Genomic DNA, 19,042 nt, shown 5'->3' with positions numbered 1-19,042 from the left:
TGTTACAACATATCAAATCTTAAATTTTGGGCACGAAATATGATACATAGCTCTCAAGGATTATTCTACCTTCGTTAAATAAAGAATTTTATTTATTTATTTATTTATTTATTCGAACTCATTAATTGTATTATATATACAGAGATGGTTTTCTGCAATAGTTAGATTAAATAGATATGTTTTACATGTGTAATTTTGAAGTATTTACTTCATAACGCTGATAAGTGAGATTTTGAAGGACACCAATGATTGACCCAGTTATTGATGTTGTTGAACAGGAATTATTTGTCATATGTATTTATAAATACATACAAATACACTGAAATATAATCGATTGATCTACAACGATTAACAATCGACTTTGTAATGTTAACCAATGACACAAGCGCATATTTAAAAAAAAACGTATATCACATTTGTTTATATTTAATAATTTCATTTCAATTATTTTAATTTCTTTGTCATGTATGGACATTTTACTCGGCATTTGATAACTTGCTATGCGGTATGTGTTTTGCTTATTGTTGAAAAAATGCCACGAAGAGTACGATTAATAGTTAAATACATTATTCTATAAAAACATATCTTAACATCCCTATATAAGCATCAATTTTAAAATGTTAGGCTTAATATATGAAATTTCAAGCAAACCATATTAAAATGTTTAGCACAATATATCAAAATTAAAAGCTTAATATATCAAATGTTTAAGCACAACATATCAAATTGTTAAACACAATAAATCACATTTTCAAATATTTTCAAATTTAATTTAGATGACATCTACTATTGCACATTTACCCTGTTTGTCGACATGCACATCTATTTTTTTTCACATCGGGTTTTGCCACAACATCCACATTTTGTAAAAAACCTAATCATAAACATTATGAAGTTGATTTTAGCTCGTCTAAAAGAAATGATTTTTTTATTTCAACAGTACTAGTTAGTCGAATTGATTCTTTGTGTATGATCCGAGGAAAATTACATGTGATATAGCCAGATGATATCCCTTTTCAGTCTATTCGTGAACAATGACCATTATATGTCTGGAGTCTTCATTTCCTTAATCAATACATGTAAAGCTACTTCTATTGGTAGACTATAAGTCCCCACGGTATCATAAGCTCAATAATCAATAATTCCGTCCTGACATGATTTATAACAAACCTTTTTAAAATTGTCGTTAATAGATTTTGACATTTTAAAGAAACTATTATTATAACATCCTTAGATTGATTTGACCATTTTTAGGTCCTTTTGCAAAGTAACTTTTTAGATTTTAAATCTATCCTCACCAGCTCCAGTTGTTGAACTATGATGTAAAGACAATAATCATGGTAATATGTATACAAAATAAGGGATAATACGAGCCTTAAAACAATTTAGTTACTTACTCTTTACTTTACTAGATACTAATAAGTAGGAGTTTTGTCTTCTTTCCTTGGTTCTTTTTCATCAATGTAAAAATTGTCATAGTGATGGTTTTCCCTCTGCAATCTGCAATAATTTTTTTAGACATACGTTTGCTCGATACCAAGAAACATCTGTGCCATATGTATTTGCTTGCAAGTTAATGCGGTCCAACATTTAGGTAAAATATCACCGGAAAAAACCACTTAATTCAGATTTACCTAGTAGAACAGGAATGTAAACTGTTCATTTACATTTGCAACGAATAATAATTACACATAATTAATTGTCTATATTGGATTCTACGATTGTTTTTATTATCAATTAAACCCCTTAAATCATTATAGGGAATTTGCAAAATAACTATTATTCAAATGTTCGATACTATAATAAATCACATGTCAATTTCAGGGATTATAAATTATATCACTACAAACCAGTTGAAGTCTGAAATAGCATATATTTGTACTCGACTGTACTGATTTTTACTCGACCAGTCTGAATTGGTCTGAATTTTACTCGACATTACTCGACCCCAGTCTTAACCATACTCGACTTTACTGATTTGTACTTGACCCTTATATTTGCCATTAAAAATAGTCTGAAGTATGACTTGACCAGTCTGAAACAGTCTTCCTAACCCATTCGCGACCTGTACTCGATCTATTTTTTTCAGTCTTAAGTCATACTCGACCAGTCTGAACCATACTTGACCAAATAACCTCTACTTTATTTAAATCTAACTGTTAAAATAAATCTCGTTTTAACTGACATGACAACAGCCACAATAAAATGAAGATATTATATATATATATAAAACAGAATTTTACATCCTTACACGATTCTCAGATTTAATAAAATAGAGATAGTTAAATCAAATGATCTTATATATTAATTTAATTATATTGATTTTAAAGTTTTACAGTTTTAGAGTTTTGTTAAAAAAAGATTCACTTTTACCTAAAAATCCCAACTATACTGAGGGTTATAAAACCTTATTAAGGTGCTTCTTCTTTGGCATTTGTGTCTTTTTTAACTTAGTTTTCCTAAATTCCTAAGTAAAAACTACATAGGTTTCATGGTTACATACAGGTGTAATACCACCAAATCATAGTACGTGTCATCCGGTTGCATACGAAAATGGATTGAAGAACAATATTCCCTTGAATTTGACAGTTGTAGGCAATCTTCCCTTAGTTTATTTATTTTGTATTTACATTGTATCATAGATCAAATGTATTTGTTCAGTGTATGTTCACTGGTGTTAATATGTCCTTTGATTGAGTAAAGCCATTTCAGTTGATATTTTATAGTGTGTCTTTCTATGTTGTGATGTTACACTATTGTTTTCTGATAAGAGTGAAGGTTTGGTACCTTTAAAACGTTTAAACCCGCTGCAATTGATTGCACCTGTCCTAAGTCAGGAATCTGATGTTCAGTAGTTGTCGTTTGTTGATGTGGTTCATACGTGTTTCTCGTTTCTCGTTTTTTATATAGATTAGACCGTTGGTTTTCCCGTTTGAATGGTTTTACATTAGTCATTTTTGGGGCCCTTTATAGATTGCTGTTCGGTGTGAGCCAAGGCTCCGTGTTGAAGACCGTACTTTGATCTATAATGGTTTACTTTTATAAATTTTGACTTGGATGAAGAGTTGTCTCATTGGCACTCATACCATATCTTCTTATATCTTATTAATCCTACATTTAAATGCAGTAAAAAATTCTGGGTGATAAAAATATATCTTGAGTGTTTTAAAGCACCATAATTTTTTTATTTGGTGTTTCTATAAAATATTTTGGAAACTTGAGGTTACATGGTTACTAAAGCTTGTACACATGTATAAAAGAGGTGAAAATTTGATTGGTTGACTTCTAGTGATGGTTTTTCCCTATATGCAATAAAACATTATGTGAATTTTTTTCTATAGTACTGGACAGGATAATACTTTACTCGTGCCAAGTATTTCTTTATTTGAAATAATTATAAATTCTGCATACTTTTTTGAAAAGTGCAAATTCAACAAAGACTAATAGGGGAAAATCAATGGTTGTATATCACCTACAATAGTTATATAATTATCTTTTTAATGAGGTAACAACAGCCAACAAAATCACTAAAATTGTTTAACCTTATATTAGAAATATATCTATTATTATAATTTGGGATATATTATATATCATATATATCAAAAAGGGATAAAAAATTAAAGAAATGAATAGAGGTGTTCTTCTGATTTGTGGTAAAGTATAAATTAATACCTCATGCTTGGAGCAAACTGATTAAAAGGGTCACACCTGGCTAGAGAGTATTAAATTCTAAATAACATTCATTCAAAATTGCAACATCCTGTAAAATTTAAATCACAAGGCCCTTTTAATTCACTAGATAAGTAATATACGAGTTTAAATAAAATAGGATTTTAATTTTTTTAAACTTTAGAACACATTTCATTTATTAAAAGGTTATTAAGAATAGCTATAGAAGTTCTTTTATCATGATTATATTAAATTCTTGGTTTTACAAAACAAAGGTGAGATTTTTTAAATCTAGTAAGTTGCTTTATATACTATTTTATATATATTTTAATAAAAAAAAACTCACTGCATTATTAACTAACCTCAACTGACAACATAAATATATGTTAATGGTGAAATGTGTCCAGTAACCAAAAATCTATCTGAAACATTCAAACATTTTGATTAACATTAGTCACAATTCAGTTTTGAGATTATTTGATCAGATTGCTTTATTTCTATTATATATATATATGTAAGTGTTGATGAATATGGTGTTGAAGTTATATTATGTTTATTGTGAAATTTTGGTTTCAATGCTATATTGAATACATTTTAAATTTCAAATTGTTGTTCAAATTTCTAGCCAGGGCAAATAGCTGTGTTAAAGACAGTTCCTAAATTGATGAAATACAATAGATAGATAGAACAAATAGGTCTATGTTGGTTAAGACTTGGTCTAGTATGGTTCAGACTAGGTCGAGTATGGTTCAGACTAGGTCGAGTATGGTTCAGACTAGGTCGAGCATGGTTCAGACGCGTATAAAATGGTTAAGTACTGGTCGAGTTAAAGTTCAGACTGTTAAGTATGGTTGACTACTGTCGAGTATTATCGTGTAAATTTCAGACCAATTCAGACTGGTCGAGTAAAAATCAGTACAGTCGAGTATACGTACAGATTTCAGACTTTTACTGGTTTGTAGTGTATCTATTTATCACTATTGGTTTAAGTGATAATGCAAAAAACCTGAAAAAAACAAAGATTCTATATAATCCCAGATTATAAAAACTTACTGTTACATATAATATATGACATGACGTGTCACGCCGAAATATGGGCGAATGTAATGGGACAACCGAGGGGGTACATATAACGACATGTACTGATTGATTGAGTAAATGCATGTGTCAAAATGACGTTCCCTTGAATTTCCTCTCTGACATAAAATAAATGTCTTAAGTTTCCTATGAAACGATACGTTGTAATAGATCTGACAAGGTTTCTGTGTCGGAATATAACCACATGAATTTATGCTGTTTACTTAATTGAGTTTTCTCTTTCAATCCTTAAAAAATCACAATGTACTGCACGATCATACATAAAGAAAGAAGTGTTATTTGAAGCATTTATATATCGTAAATGATTGTTTTATTAAAATAGTACATGGTATTGATTCGACCCAATGTTTTGGGTTTGAAATGTAACATATGATTGCAATGAAAAGTATATATAGAATTTCAGCTGAATCACATACAAATGTTATATGGTTCGTATTTTTCAAAAATGAATAATATTATTTTCCTTTTAACAAATACATATACGAGAAATCGTTAATCATGCATCTATGCTATCATGTATGAATATATTAACATGTGCAATGCATATACTTTTCCACGCCGCAATCCGAAGAAGTATCCTAATTTTAATATGGCGTTTAAACTCACCTTAATCGTCTGAACTATGTTTACATTTGTATTATATAATGGTATACATCATATTTTTGGAAAAGCATAGGATAAAGTAGCGTGTTTAAATTCACGGTAGGTATAGTGTCCGTGGTTTTTCGAGAAAATCGGTCCACTTTTGTCGAGTGTAGATCGGGTTTATTTCGAGTGAAAAAACATGCAATAAGGTTTATTAACTGCTATTTCGTAATTATAATAGTTGTTTACATGACAACCCATCATATTTTGAATACTATAATGTTTTTGGCAACAAAGAAGGACAATTCCCATGTATTTAACCAAAAAATACAATGGTAAATATTGTCCGGGTTTTTCGAGAGCAAAAGTGAAACGGTCCGGGGTTTTCAACAAATGGTCCAGGTTTTTGAAAGAAAATATGAATAAGAAAAAAGTTATTCTTGACTTTTTCTAGTTTATAACTGTAATTAAGTGACAATATCATACATTTCCAATAAACATATTACTACGTTGGTTAAAAGTAACCTTTTCAATTTAATGAAAACGTTTTACAACAACTTTCCAGTATTAAATTTGAAATTACTGGATCCTTATTAATATTTTTGTGATGAACCCGGAGTTTTTATACGCCCGTTTATTGGACGTAATATGGAATACCGTTGTCCGTCCGTCCGTCCGTCCGTTCGTTCGTTCGTCGTTAGCATGTCGGACAATAACTCAAAAACGCTTTAACCAATTTGCATGAAACTTCGGTGAATTGTTGATATCTATTGACGTGAGCTCCTTTTCAATTTGTATAAATTTTTGATTTGAGGTTTCCGAGTTATGGTGTTTTATTCCTTAAAAAACGGGGATTTTCCAGTTTTCGGACAATAACTCTTAAATGCTTTCAGAAGTTTTCATGAAACTTTGGTGAATTGTTTATATCTATTGAGATATCCTCCTTTTCGAATTTTATAAATTTAGATTGAACGTTTCCGAGTTATCGGATTTAATTAAACAAAAAGGGGTGATTTTCAAGTTTTCGGACACTTTTTTTAAGCGCTTTGAGCAGTTTTCATGAAACTTTGGTGACTGGTTTATAGATTAAGATAACCTCCAGTTAGTTTTTCATCAATTTCAGATATGACATTGACAAGTTATTGAACATTATTCTTAAAAACTATTTTTGGAATAAAAGAACTGTAAGGCTAAATTTTACTTTTTTAACAAAAAATTGTTGGATTGATAATATCTTTTTATCTCAAATACTAACACACCTTGTAAAACCTTTTAAATTTAACTCAAGCTTCTATATCACGTCTTGTCAGAAAGGAAGTCTGTTTGTTTACATTTTTTATCAGATTCACCCGAGAAAAAAAAGTGGTCAAACTCGAAAAACCCTGATTAAATCACTCGAAAAACCACGATCCTAGCCAGACACTATATCTACCGTAACATTGGTGTATTAAAGTTCTTACAAATATATTGCTTCGCAACTTTAGCTGGAATAAACATCTGTTCATAATTGTCTCCTCATACAGTAACCCTTTTGTATCACAATGGTGAAACTAGGCTTCATCAAAAGAAATAGGTGAATTTGTGAAGCACAACTATCATGTAGGCGAAAATATCTCATTTCTGAATGAATCAGGCCATTTAAAACTGATAATTGATTATAGATCCATGGATAGAAGAGGCAAAAGACCTGCTGAATGGGAAGATCCCATTGGCAATACGAAAGTGAGACGGTTGAATTCAACGTCGGAACTAGGTATGTTTTTCCTTCAACTCTACACGCGCCTCCCTAGAATACAAACTACTTACCCTCACACAGTATCTGCGTTTTCTGCAGGTTTAATGTGGAGGTTCGTGATCCTCAAATCTAGTTTTCTGTGGAAATGTCATTTGTCTCTTCAGCTTTTCTCTTACTTTAACTCTCTGCAAAATTCACCATGAATATCATAATTGCCATCAATATCATTGTGTTTACCGTGAATGAAGAATTGACTAGAAACTGCTAGAATGAATACAGTAGTCCTCAAGCAACTATACATTATAAGATTTAACCCGGATTCACTTCTCACACAGATCGTTTTTATAATACGAATTGTGAATTCCTTTTATATATGTTAAACATTGAATATCGTCATAGAAAAAATGATAATACATTTCGAAAGATTTTTATGAACACAATGTGCTAATTTGAGAGAGAAAGGTATGATAACAAGAAACATAATCTTTTAAGTTCTCTAATAAAGTATATTATGCTAGTATATTTCATAAAAAAACATTCGTACGTAAAATTGTGTCGAAAGCTTCCAAAGGGATATTCAAAAGTAAAAAAATATATTGACATTACAATGGCAAAAGAACTAGAAAAAAAAAAACCAAACCACAGAACAATATACAAATAGCAACATAGAAAACTAAAGACTGGGCAATTGAAACGTAGCAGAATATTGATTTGGAGTCAACGCAAAAAGACAATTCTTTATTGTTGATAGCCGTTTATAGGTCGCCAACTGTGTTAAGCTATCATTTTGTGTCGAGGTAAATGACTCATCAGCATAATCTGATACTGGTATAACCTTTACTTAATGTTTGGGGAAAAACATGTTGTCATGATTTTCTATGTGGGTCAAGTAAAAATGTGTTTGCATTTGCATATGTTAATTAAGTGTGTTAATTTTTATTTCATACAGCCAGTTCATATCCATTACGTTTTTCAGGTAGGAGCCAAGACTCAACTGAAATTGATCAAGATATTAAATTTCGATATAATTCTGTTGTTAAAGGTAATAACCGTATAAATAATAGTTTATATATATTTCAGTTTTCATTTGTTTTGAATTATGTTATTATAAGTGCAGTCAGTTTATACTGCGTCTTATCAATCAGGTAAACATAAGCCGTTTCAAAAAAATTACTTTGTAATAAAGTTATACAGACCCCTTTACGGACTTATTTTCAAAGACAAACAAAAACCGGAAAGAATTTAAGAAATTGAGATCATATAATCAATCGAATAATAACAAAAATGTTTATTTATGCTATTTACTATCTTGCAACATAATGTAAATATATGAACAAAAATATTACCGTAAGATGAATTCGATATTAAACATCTGTAGAATGTGGAAGCATTAACTATTAAAAAGAAGATACAACAAAGATGAACAATACATTTTAAGTTCATTTCAAATTAACACAATTCATGGATTATAAACATGTTTGTTCTTAATTCAAGGTTCGCCACATTACTTCACCATGATTGTTTGTATGATCCTAAGTGTGGGGACATCTGTATATCGGAATGTATTGAAAAGAAAAATGCCAAATATCAAAAATTTTGAAAAAGAACTTCTTTCGCTGGAACCCTGGCTTAACAATCATCAAAAATCAATCTTATTCCCTGAAAAGGGAACATTCAGCGGAGACCTGAATAAATTGAATATGGAGACAATATACATTATTCTAAAAGAGAAAGGCGACTTTAAACCACATTCAAAGGGATGGGGTGTGCTTCCAGAAGATGATGATCACAGTACATCTGCTAATTTAGATAGAATTGAGTTAATACGAGCAAAGACTATAGGTAGGTGTGCAAATACAAACATTGAAGAGTCGGAATTCAAAACGATCTGTTCAATTCTAATAAACGCTATAATAGAATTAGGCGCCAGCATAGAGAGGCTTTGTTATATTTTACATAATAAGACATATACAGAGCCCCAAAGAAAGGGACAGAAGCAAACTGGGAAATTGTCTTCAGAAAACAGATCATCCAGAAATGAAAAGGGTATGTATTTCATATAATAGATAAACAACTCATTATTTAAACGAATAGATTAAACGATGCACTTCATAGAGTAGAAATTCGAGATAACCTTGCATTTCTTTTTTATGAATTATTAAAAACTATGTTGACCCATCCTTCCAAAAATACAATTGAAATCAAACACTTTTAAACTGATTTTAGTTTAAAACTATCAATTTGTCTTGCACGACATTCATTATGTCTGAAATAAAATATGTTACTATGTTCAGTTATCTTAAGAGTTATGGGTAGTTTTGTGGAGAATACAGTAATGTTTAAACATTTCGTTAGCCGTGAAACGAGAACCGTTAAGTCTCCTTCTTTGAAAATTCATGTTTACAAATGCATGATATGTGAATTTCATCTGCATTACATTCAAAAGTGGGCCATGTGATTAATTAATTATTTTCCTACATCTGTCAAATTCAAGGGAATATTTTTGTCGACCCTTTTTCGTATGCAACCGGATATGACGTACTATGATTTGGTGGTATTACACCTCTAACACAAGTACTGCTTTTACTGTGGTAGAAAAAGCCAGAAACTGACTTAAATAAGTCTGAATTATGATCGTTCACATGACTTTTGTATGATCCTCTTTCTGAAATATTGTTAATTACCCAATGGATGATATTATTAAAATAGAGTTTGATTGCAATTGTTGGTTACACGATATGTCATGTTTGAAAATGTATATGATCATAAATGTATCGGTTAATTGTTATTGTTAGTTAAAGTTTATATCGTATCAATTATACAAACAATAAGTTTGATATGTTCTCTGATACATGAAGTTGTTGAATGTTATGATTCTCTAACAACAATTTGTAAAATAGAGTATTGCTGAAGCAGAGTTATATATAACAAATGTTACTGAAGCAGAGTTATTAACGAAATAATTATTTAAAACCTTATTGAATTTTTACTTGTTTTTGTGAATCTACATTAAATTAAATCTTTTACATAATTTTTATACTTTGTTTTGTATATTAAAAGGAAATCTGAAGAGAAAGAATTACTTTCTCATTTTACGGCTTACTTTGGATATTGGAACCAGAGTTCTTCGCGAAGAATTTGAAAGTCGATTTCCAAAGAACAGATCGTTTGGACAGATTTTTAAAATCTATAAGTCTGATCTAAAGCCAAAACTCGATAAAACTTCTCGAAAAATCATATATCCAAAAGAAGGAAAGTATACCGGAAACCTGAGAGACTTAGCTATTCCTACGCTTTATTCATTATGCCGATGTGCTGCAAACATTCAACCTCACGATCAAGGATGGGGAAATCCTCCGAATGAGGACGATAGGAGTCTGTCTGCGAACATAGAAAGAATTCGAATTATACGGAATGAAATAGTGTCTTATCCAGAATGCAAAATGGACGAAGCAGAATATAAAATGAAATTGCGTTCACTGAAGCAGACTCTCCTAGGATTAGGTGCAAAGGAAAAAGATATTAATGATATTATCGACATTTCGAGTGGCCAACAATTGCGTTATACGAGCAAAGTTGACAAATGGTCAGATGAACAAACAGATGAAAGCACACAGTTCTGGGGAAAATCGTCTAACCAAAGAAAAGGTTGGGTTTTGTCATTTTTATGTCAAAATTTCTTCAGTATTAACTCATACCTTAATGAGTAAAGAAAAACGTAATTTGAAAAAGAGAAGTTAAAGATAACAAAGGCATTTTCAAACTCATAATTTGGAAATAAACTGACAATTAATGCTGTGGTAAAATCACTTAAAACGAAAAATAAACAATTAACAGTACACAAAACACAAAACACAACATAGAAAACTAAAGACTGTACAGCACGAACCCTACCTAAAAAACGGGGTTGATGTTATGTGCGCCGAAAGGGTAAACAGATACTTCTCCACATGTGGCACCGTCGTGTTGCTCATGTAAAAACAAATTCGATAATAAGTTTAATTTGGAAGGTCACATTTGTGTAATTGTGGTTACGACAATGAGAACATATCCGTCGTGGTCCGAAACAAATATTCTATAACGATCAACCAAGTCATGATGACGTCCGTAAAAGTGTCCAAGTGATGATTTTCAACTTTACCACGTCACCACTCTTGGTTTGGTAGCTAAAAATAGGAAACGCATGCTCTGGAATGTCGAAAGTTCACAATTATAGTCCGTTTCTACGTATGTTGGCGTTTCTTTTTTGTTGCAGCTCATTATTTCTGTTCCGTTGTTTTCCTCTTATAGATAATGGGTTTCCCTCGGTTTTGGTTTGTGACTCGAATTTGTTTTCGCTTAATTGATTTATGACCATTGAACAGCGGTATACTACTGTTACATTTATTTGTTCTAAATCATCATCAGTTTGAAGATACAAGGTAAGATATGAAGAATATTTAACTATATCTGTTGTATCCTTTATTTCAAGTTCGATGTGATAGATGCGGCCCACATAGTCAGTAACTTTTAATCATCCATTGAGAGGACATCATTTATATAGAGGAAGATTTACATACTTATACTTAGATACGATGCAATGTAATATGAAATTATTTGTAGGAAGTAATGACATTAACCAATCATATCTGTGGTACAACTTTCGTCATATTTATACACTTCTGGTTTTTCAGAATGGTTCTTCAAATTACCGATTGTATGTGATGAATTAGTGGTTGATTGTATCATAGATAAAAGACTTCAGCACAACTATAAATCATTAGAGAAAATAATAAAAAAAAGGGAATTGAGCATCATGTCAGGTAATAGCTAGTTTTGTAAAACCCCATGTTCCACTAGAAAAATCCCTAGCATATACCATATATCAGACACTGTTTTGGAGGTACTCATCTTTTTCGCACCACTTTTAAGCAAAATGTCTTATATGGGTATATTTTACAGAGTTTTTGGAGTTGAAAGTTAGGTAGTGATGAAAATTTTTTCGATGGTCGCTGTTAAATACAGTATATGTTCATGACGATCAAACACTTGGGATAATATGAAACTTGACATATTATATCCACACCAGTCTAAGGAATGGTCTTAATGCCCTCGCGAAATCCTGTCGATTTGTTTTACGCTAGGGTAAACTCTTTTTATTAAGTTCCAAGAAAAATACATTTGTTTTCATATTATGACTTGACACAGAGAATTAACATATACTACAATACTGGTGATACAAGATTCATTGAAAATTTTAGAAATTGTATATTAAAAACTTTGTAACGTCTTTTAAACTTCATCAATGTTATAATTCAATGAATAATGTTTTATGAAATATATAAGAAGTAAACAAAGATAATAAGGCCCCATTTTTATGTACATGCATGCTTGGTGTGGTAATAATATATTTGTTTTATTATAATTGAACATTTTTTATCAAGTCTGATTTTAATAACTGGTAACTGATTTCAAAACATTGTTAGCAGGCCTTGATTTAATTATTAAAATTATCTTACACAAAACTAAGATGACAAATAAATAAAGATGAGCAGCAAATTGATTCCGCTGTATTAATTACATTGTGCAATACATGTATAAGACGAATTGGAGGTTAATGCTAAGTTTTGTGTCTTAAAAAAGGCCGATATCTATCTTTTTAAACTTGTCCAATTTTGTAGACATCTGAAGACTTCTATGAAAAGGAGGTACGTTGCCCAGCTATAATTCCGAAAAATAAATAAAGATGTTTCCATATTTTTCATGCCCCCGCCGTACTGGAGGGGGCATTAAGTTTACCCATGTTCGTCTATATGTCCGTCTGTACGTCCGAAGGTCCCAATATTGGTTTCCGTTCTCTTACTTTTGTGTACTCAATCAAATGTTATGAACCTTATACACAATGCTTATTACCATAAAACACTGATCATGTTTGAATTGTGGTGGTGTCCCTTTTACTTTTCTAGAGTTATGCCCCTTTTGTATCTGTACCCCTATTTTTGACATTTTTTCCCTTTATGTCTGTTTGTTTTGTTCACACATCGTTGTCAATATAATGGAATTTGATGCGACTGTCATACAAATGAGAGTTTTATCTAGCTATAAAACCAGGTTTAATCCACCATTTTCTAAATAAGAAAATGCCTGTACCTGTCAGGAATATGACAGATGTTGTCCATTCGTTTGGTGTGTTTGAGCTTTTGATTTTGCCATTTGATTGGGGACTTTCCGTTTTGAATTTTCCTCGGAGTTCAGTGTTATTGTGATTTTACTTTTTACAAATGGAAAAATTGCTGCTTTTTCGTTTATGTTCTTTAAATAAAGTTTGCCTCAACCAAATGTTATGAAATGTATGCACAATGCCTATTACCACTTAACACAGATCAAGTATGAATTCTGGTGACATCACTTATACCGTTCCAGACTTATGCCCCTTTACAAATGGAAAAAATGCTGAATTTCGGTAACGTCACCAGTCGAGGCAAATAGGAAATACCATAATATTATGAAAAAGCATAATTCTACTTACATCTTGTGGCAAATTTGAGTTATCTTTCTTAGACTCACCCTGACAATTAAGACATGGGAGATAACAACTTTTGTCTTAAAGGAAGTTGTAAGGAAGATAACTTAATATTATCATAAGTATAATTAAGATACAACATAAATTTGTAATACTTATCAAGTTTGATAATCCATATATCCATTCCATATCTGTTTTACAATGATTTATTTTTGTACCAATTTATGAATTGATAAGACTTTATCGAATTATCATGATTTTTATAACTTAAATCTTTGCATAGGTTATAGTTTACAATGTTTAATCTTGCGTTCCAATCATATTATGTTTCCATTTTTATTCACAATTGCATGTTTTTGTTGTATAATTCTTTGACGCTATCGGTAAATCTTATCAGTGGTAAAACGGCAAAACCCTCGTGTTTTTATTATTATTATTATCATTATATGCATAAACAAATTTCTGTCTGTGTTTTTCTCGTACAATAACATTTGTTGGAATTGATTGTAATTCAGAAAATATTGCATAGTGCAAGGAGATTTGGTGCCACGATATCTCAGTAGCATGAAGTCCAATCCCGACCAGGGAAGAACAAAAATTTACAGATCCAGCATTGTTGGCCTCACTATATATATATATATATATATATATATTCATTATCATCCATGATTATTACAAAGATGTGAAACCGGTTGGTGAAAAAATGTAGAAGATTAAAGGACTTTAAGAGCATTTTGAAATTTAATTTTATTTCTTTTTCTACTAGTGTGGACGGAGAATTCAATTTTAAGTATATATATATATATATAACTCGTCTAAACATCAGCCCAACAATGTTAGATCTGTAAATTTGCTTTCACAAATTTTTTGTTCTTCCCTCGCCGGGATTCGAACTCATGCTACTATACAAATCTAAATTGAAAACAACGTTCAAAATTATTATTGCGTTGGATAGACAAAGTATATATATAGGTAAAAAAAATATAGGAAAAATAAGGGTGAAAATGCACGATATATTCATATTCAATACGAATATTCACATTTTGTCTATTCAAACATCAAATTGTTGAAAAATGTTCCAATAGAATTCTACTGGTTTCACTGCTTAACAAATACTCATGGATGAATTGAATATAAATACTTGGTGCATTTTCAGCCTTAATGTTTCCCCTTTTTTATGCACAGCGTGGACAAAACTTAAAACTTCAATATATATATATTCAATAATATAAGATAAAGAACATTAAGACTTAAACCAAATGTCGGAGTTGAATTTTGTAAATCAACTAACAACACAAATTATCTTTATAACCAATGTTAGTGATAATTTGATATAAGGTCCCAAAGCAGATAAGAAAGTGAAGTTTATCAACTATTAGGTTTGGGTTCATTGTTGAAGGCCGTACGGTATCACCTTTAGCAGTTATTGTTTTGTGTTATTTTGTCTCTTGTGGAGAGTTGTCTCTTTTGAAATCATACCACATCTTCTTTTTTATATTGTATAGTGTATTACGAACTAAAAAAATTAGTAAGAGATATTAACAAGTAATAATATGTAGGCCTAAGTTTAAATAGATACCTAGAATTAAATATACTTTTCTCTGTATGTGTGATATGTAGTTTTATGTAAAAAAAATTGGAAAATGTAGAAACCGTACGTGTTCAACAGACGGAATTGTGTTATAAACTTTATGATGAAATGACTATTAAGTTAAATGGAGTTTTGTTACACTCTGGATTCTTTAAAGTTTTGACACAACATAATGCAGCTTCAATTCTTCCTTATCATAATCAAACATCCTGTTTGTTAAAAGCGGTACCACAAATAATTACAGTCTTTCGCAAAATTCTACCTTTATCAAGGTTGTGGTTTTGTCTTGAAGGTCAATATCAAGTAATAATTTTTGTAAACTCATTCAAACATTGGAAACCGATGCATAGAATAGCATGCGTAATTACATGGTTGATAACGCCACAAAGATAATACCACAGTATTAGCTATTGATAAAACACACACAATTATACATATGTTACTTAAATGCGTTTAAAAAGGTAGATCTGAAGATCTCGGGGCCACTTACTATGTAATGAGTGGTAGTGATGAGCTAAAATAGGTCACTATTTCATGAAAAGGGTGAGAAAATCAGATTGAATACATCGCGATCGATAGGTTGATATAATCACTTGCTTGATTATATCATAAGTATCTGATACTAATTATATGTCCGTATTTATTTTTGATGCGGCTGCCGTAAATACATCAGCTATTTGTCAAACCAATTAAACTCTATTTACTGAAATCTGGTATTTCCACTGATGCTATTTATAGATGCAATAAATCCGATCATTTTGATATGTGCACCTAATTCACATTAAAGGTTTGTTTACATGAAATATGATAACAATTATTTAAAGAAATTCCTTTGTGACAGCTAGCGTCCTATAGGTTACAATAAACCATTAGATTTTAAATTATTGACTGGGGTCACCTCTGATAAAAAATTGTGAAAATTCAGAGAGAAATGCCAGAACGTTTTGAAGATGATTTTTGTGTGGCATATATATTTGTGCATCTAACGAACTATGAATTGCATGATTCTAGAAAGTATTAAATACCGTATAGGTTACAATAAACCATTAGATTTTAGGGGCGCAGCCATTTTATGAGCATAACTTGGTATTCAGAATTAAGTGTATAGCTAATCATGATTGGTTGATATGTGCGCCCGTTATTTTTTGACTAGTGCCAAGCTATCCAGCAATTCTCATCCTGCAATTCTTTTGCGATAAAGCTATCCTGCAATTCGTCATCCTGCAATTGCGTTCGAAAAACAACTTGAGTGACATTTTTATTTTTTTCAAAATCATGGATTTTTGACTTGTTTTGTTTGAAAAAAAAGATAAATATAAAGTTTTTTATATCCCATTCACAAATTTCTAGCTTCAGTTTACAAATTTCTAACTCATCTTTACGGTCTATAACTAGAATTTACCATTAGAAAAATCATGACGATTCAAAAAGAGATATATATCTGTGAAGTCCCGGATATGGTTTCGTTTTTATGCATGTTTAAGAATTTCTTGGGTAAGCTTTCTTAAAGGCCCAAAATTTCGTTCGAAACACGGAAATAAAGCCAAATTCGATAAAATACGCTCTAGGGTCACCCACTTTCCAACCAATTGTCTGGGTAGTTCCTTATGGCTAGGGATTAAAGACTCTGCTTCAATGAACAGCTATTATATAGTACTACAACGAGAAGGTAACAAATTTTTGGGGTAAGCTTTCTTAAAGGCCGAAAATTTCGTCTGAAATATGCAAATAAAGCCAAATACGATATAATACGCATTTCGGTACCCACTTTCCGACCCATTGTTTTGGTAGTTTTTATGGCTAGGGATTAGAGACTCAGCTCTAATAAATAGCTATTGAATATTACTACAACGGGAGGGTAATGAATTTCTGGCGTTACTATTCTTAAAGGCCGAAAATGTCGTCCGAAACATGGAAATAAGCCAAATTCGATAAAATACGCTCTAGGGTCACCCACTTTCCAACCAATTATCTTGGTAGTTCTTAATGAGTAGGGATTATAAACCCTTCTTCAACGAATAGCTATTGAGTAGTACTACAACGGGAAGGTAAAGAATTTCTGGGGTTAGCTTTATTAAAGGGCCAAAATATCGTTCGAAACACGGAAATAAAGCCAAATTCGATAAAATACGCTCAATGGTCACCCACTTTTCAACAAATTGTCTGGGTAGTTCTTAATGGCTAGGGATTAGAGACTCTGCTTCAATGAATAGCTATTATATAGTACTACATCGGTATAGTAGAGAATTTTTGGGGTAAGCTATTTTAAAGGCCAAAAATTTCGTTCCAAACACGGAAAAAAGCCAAATTTTATGAAATACGCATTGGGGTACCCACTTTCCAGCCCATTGTTTCTGTAGTTCTTACTGGCTAGGGATTAGAAACTCTGCTTCGATGAATAGCTATTATATAGTACTACATCGGGAGGGTAAAGAAGTTTTTAAGTAAGCATTCTTTAAGGCCGAAAATTTCGTCCGAAATATGGAAATAAAGCCAAATTCGATAAAATACGCTCTAGGATCACACACTTTCCAACCAATCATCTGGCTAGTTCTTAATGGCTAGGGATTATAGAATCTGCTTCACTGAATAGCTACCGGTATTATAAAGTACTACATTGGGATAGTAGTGAATTTCTGGGGTAATCATTCTTAAAGGCCGAACATTTCGTTCGAAACACGGAAAAAAAGCCAAATTCGATGAAATACGCATTGAGGTACCCACTTTCCGACCCATTAATTTGGTAGTTCTTTATGGCTAGGGATTATAGACTCTGCTCTGATAAATAGCTATTGGATAGTACTACAACGGGAGGGTAAAGAATTTATGGGGTACGCTTTCTTAAAGGCCCAACATTTCTTTCGAAACACGGAAATAAAGCAAAATTCGATAAAATACGCTCTAGGGTCACCCACTTTCCAACCAATTGTCTGGGTAGTTCTTTATGGCTAGGGATTAAAAACTCTGCTTCAATGAACAGCTATTCTATAGTACTACATTGGGATAGTAGAGAATCTCTGGGGTAAGCATTCTTAAAAGCCCAAAATTTCGTTCGAAACATGGAAAAAAGCCAAATTCTATAAAATACGCATTGGGGTACGCACTTTCCGACCCATTAATTCTGTAGTTCTTTATGGCTAGGGATTAGAGACTCTGCTCTAATGAATAGCTATTTGATATTACTACAACGGGAGAGTAAAGAATTATCTGGGTAGTCATTACTATAGTGTGTCAACTTCATATGTGAATCAGTAAATAAATGATTTATTTATTAAAGAAGAACATACATCATACAGTACCAACATTCGGCACTGTTCATTGTTTCGTTGACAGTAAACGAATAAGACCGATCGTGCGTCCCATATCTCTTAGACCACTTTAATGTCATTTAATGTGCTAGATCTTCATCAAACACAAACAATATTTCAAAGATTCGAATGTTCGCATCTAAGGAATGTATACGCCAAAAAATCCGATTATATCTTAATGTAGTGTTATCTAATAACTTTTTCACTATATTCATTTTGGCAGTCATACTGTGAAATGGCCTTCCATACTCTCGGCATTCTCTAAAGTAGTTCCGAAAAAATAACAATATGTCTATGTTGAATGAGTAACTGATAGTATCTGTATTATAGCAAATGTCTTGTAAAACAAAGCAGAAAAAGTGTATTACACATTTTTCGTGCAAGTGGCTTGCGCTTGAATTTAATACGATGGTGGGTTTATTTTTTGTAATCAATGTATGGCAAGCAAAGAAAAAAAAATTAATTTGACTTATGACGCACTATCCCGTTCTAGTTGAATCCAGTGCATATTTTATCAAATATGACTTTTTTCCGTGTTACGGACGAAATTTTCG

General features: G+C 31.5%; 1 protein-coding gene across 1 annotated transcript in view; it reads left to right on the top strand.

Annotated features, from left to right (window-relative positions):
* The window catches only part of LOC127723528 (uncharacterized), a 56,471-nt gene that overhangs the window by 6,834 nt on the left and 30,595 nt on the right, over positions 1 to 19,042 (top strand). Inside the window, exons 2-6 of the mRNA XM_052230168.1 lie at positions 7,014 to 7,105; positions 8,064 to 8,129; positions 8,582 to 9,133; positions 10,148 to 10,735; positions 11,761 to 11,889. Of these exons, the coding sequence (XP_052086128.1) occupies positions 7,018 to 7,105; positions 8,064 to 8,129; positions 8,582 to 9,133; positions 10,148 to 10,735; positions 11,761 to 11,889 (1,423 nt within the window). The 5' untranslated portion in view covers positions 7,014 to 7,017. The remainder of the gene's footprint in view (positions 1 to 7,013; positions 7,106 to 8,063; positions 8,130 to 8,581; positions 9,134 to 10,147; positions 10,736 to 11,760; positions 11,890 to 19,042) is intronic.

The sequence above is a fragment of the Mytilus californianus genome, unplaced genomic scaffold, assembly GCF_021869535.1.
Source record: "Mytilus californianus isolate M0D057914Y unplaced genomic scaffold, xbMytCali1.0.p SCAF_13, whole genome shotgun sequence".
NCBI lineage: Eukaryota > Metazoa > Mollusca > Bivalvia > Mytilida > Mytilidae > Mytilus > Mytilus californianus.
The sequence above is the reverse complement of the archived record's forward strand: the minus strand, read 5'-3'. Positions and strand labels throughout refer to the sequence as shown.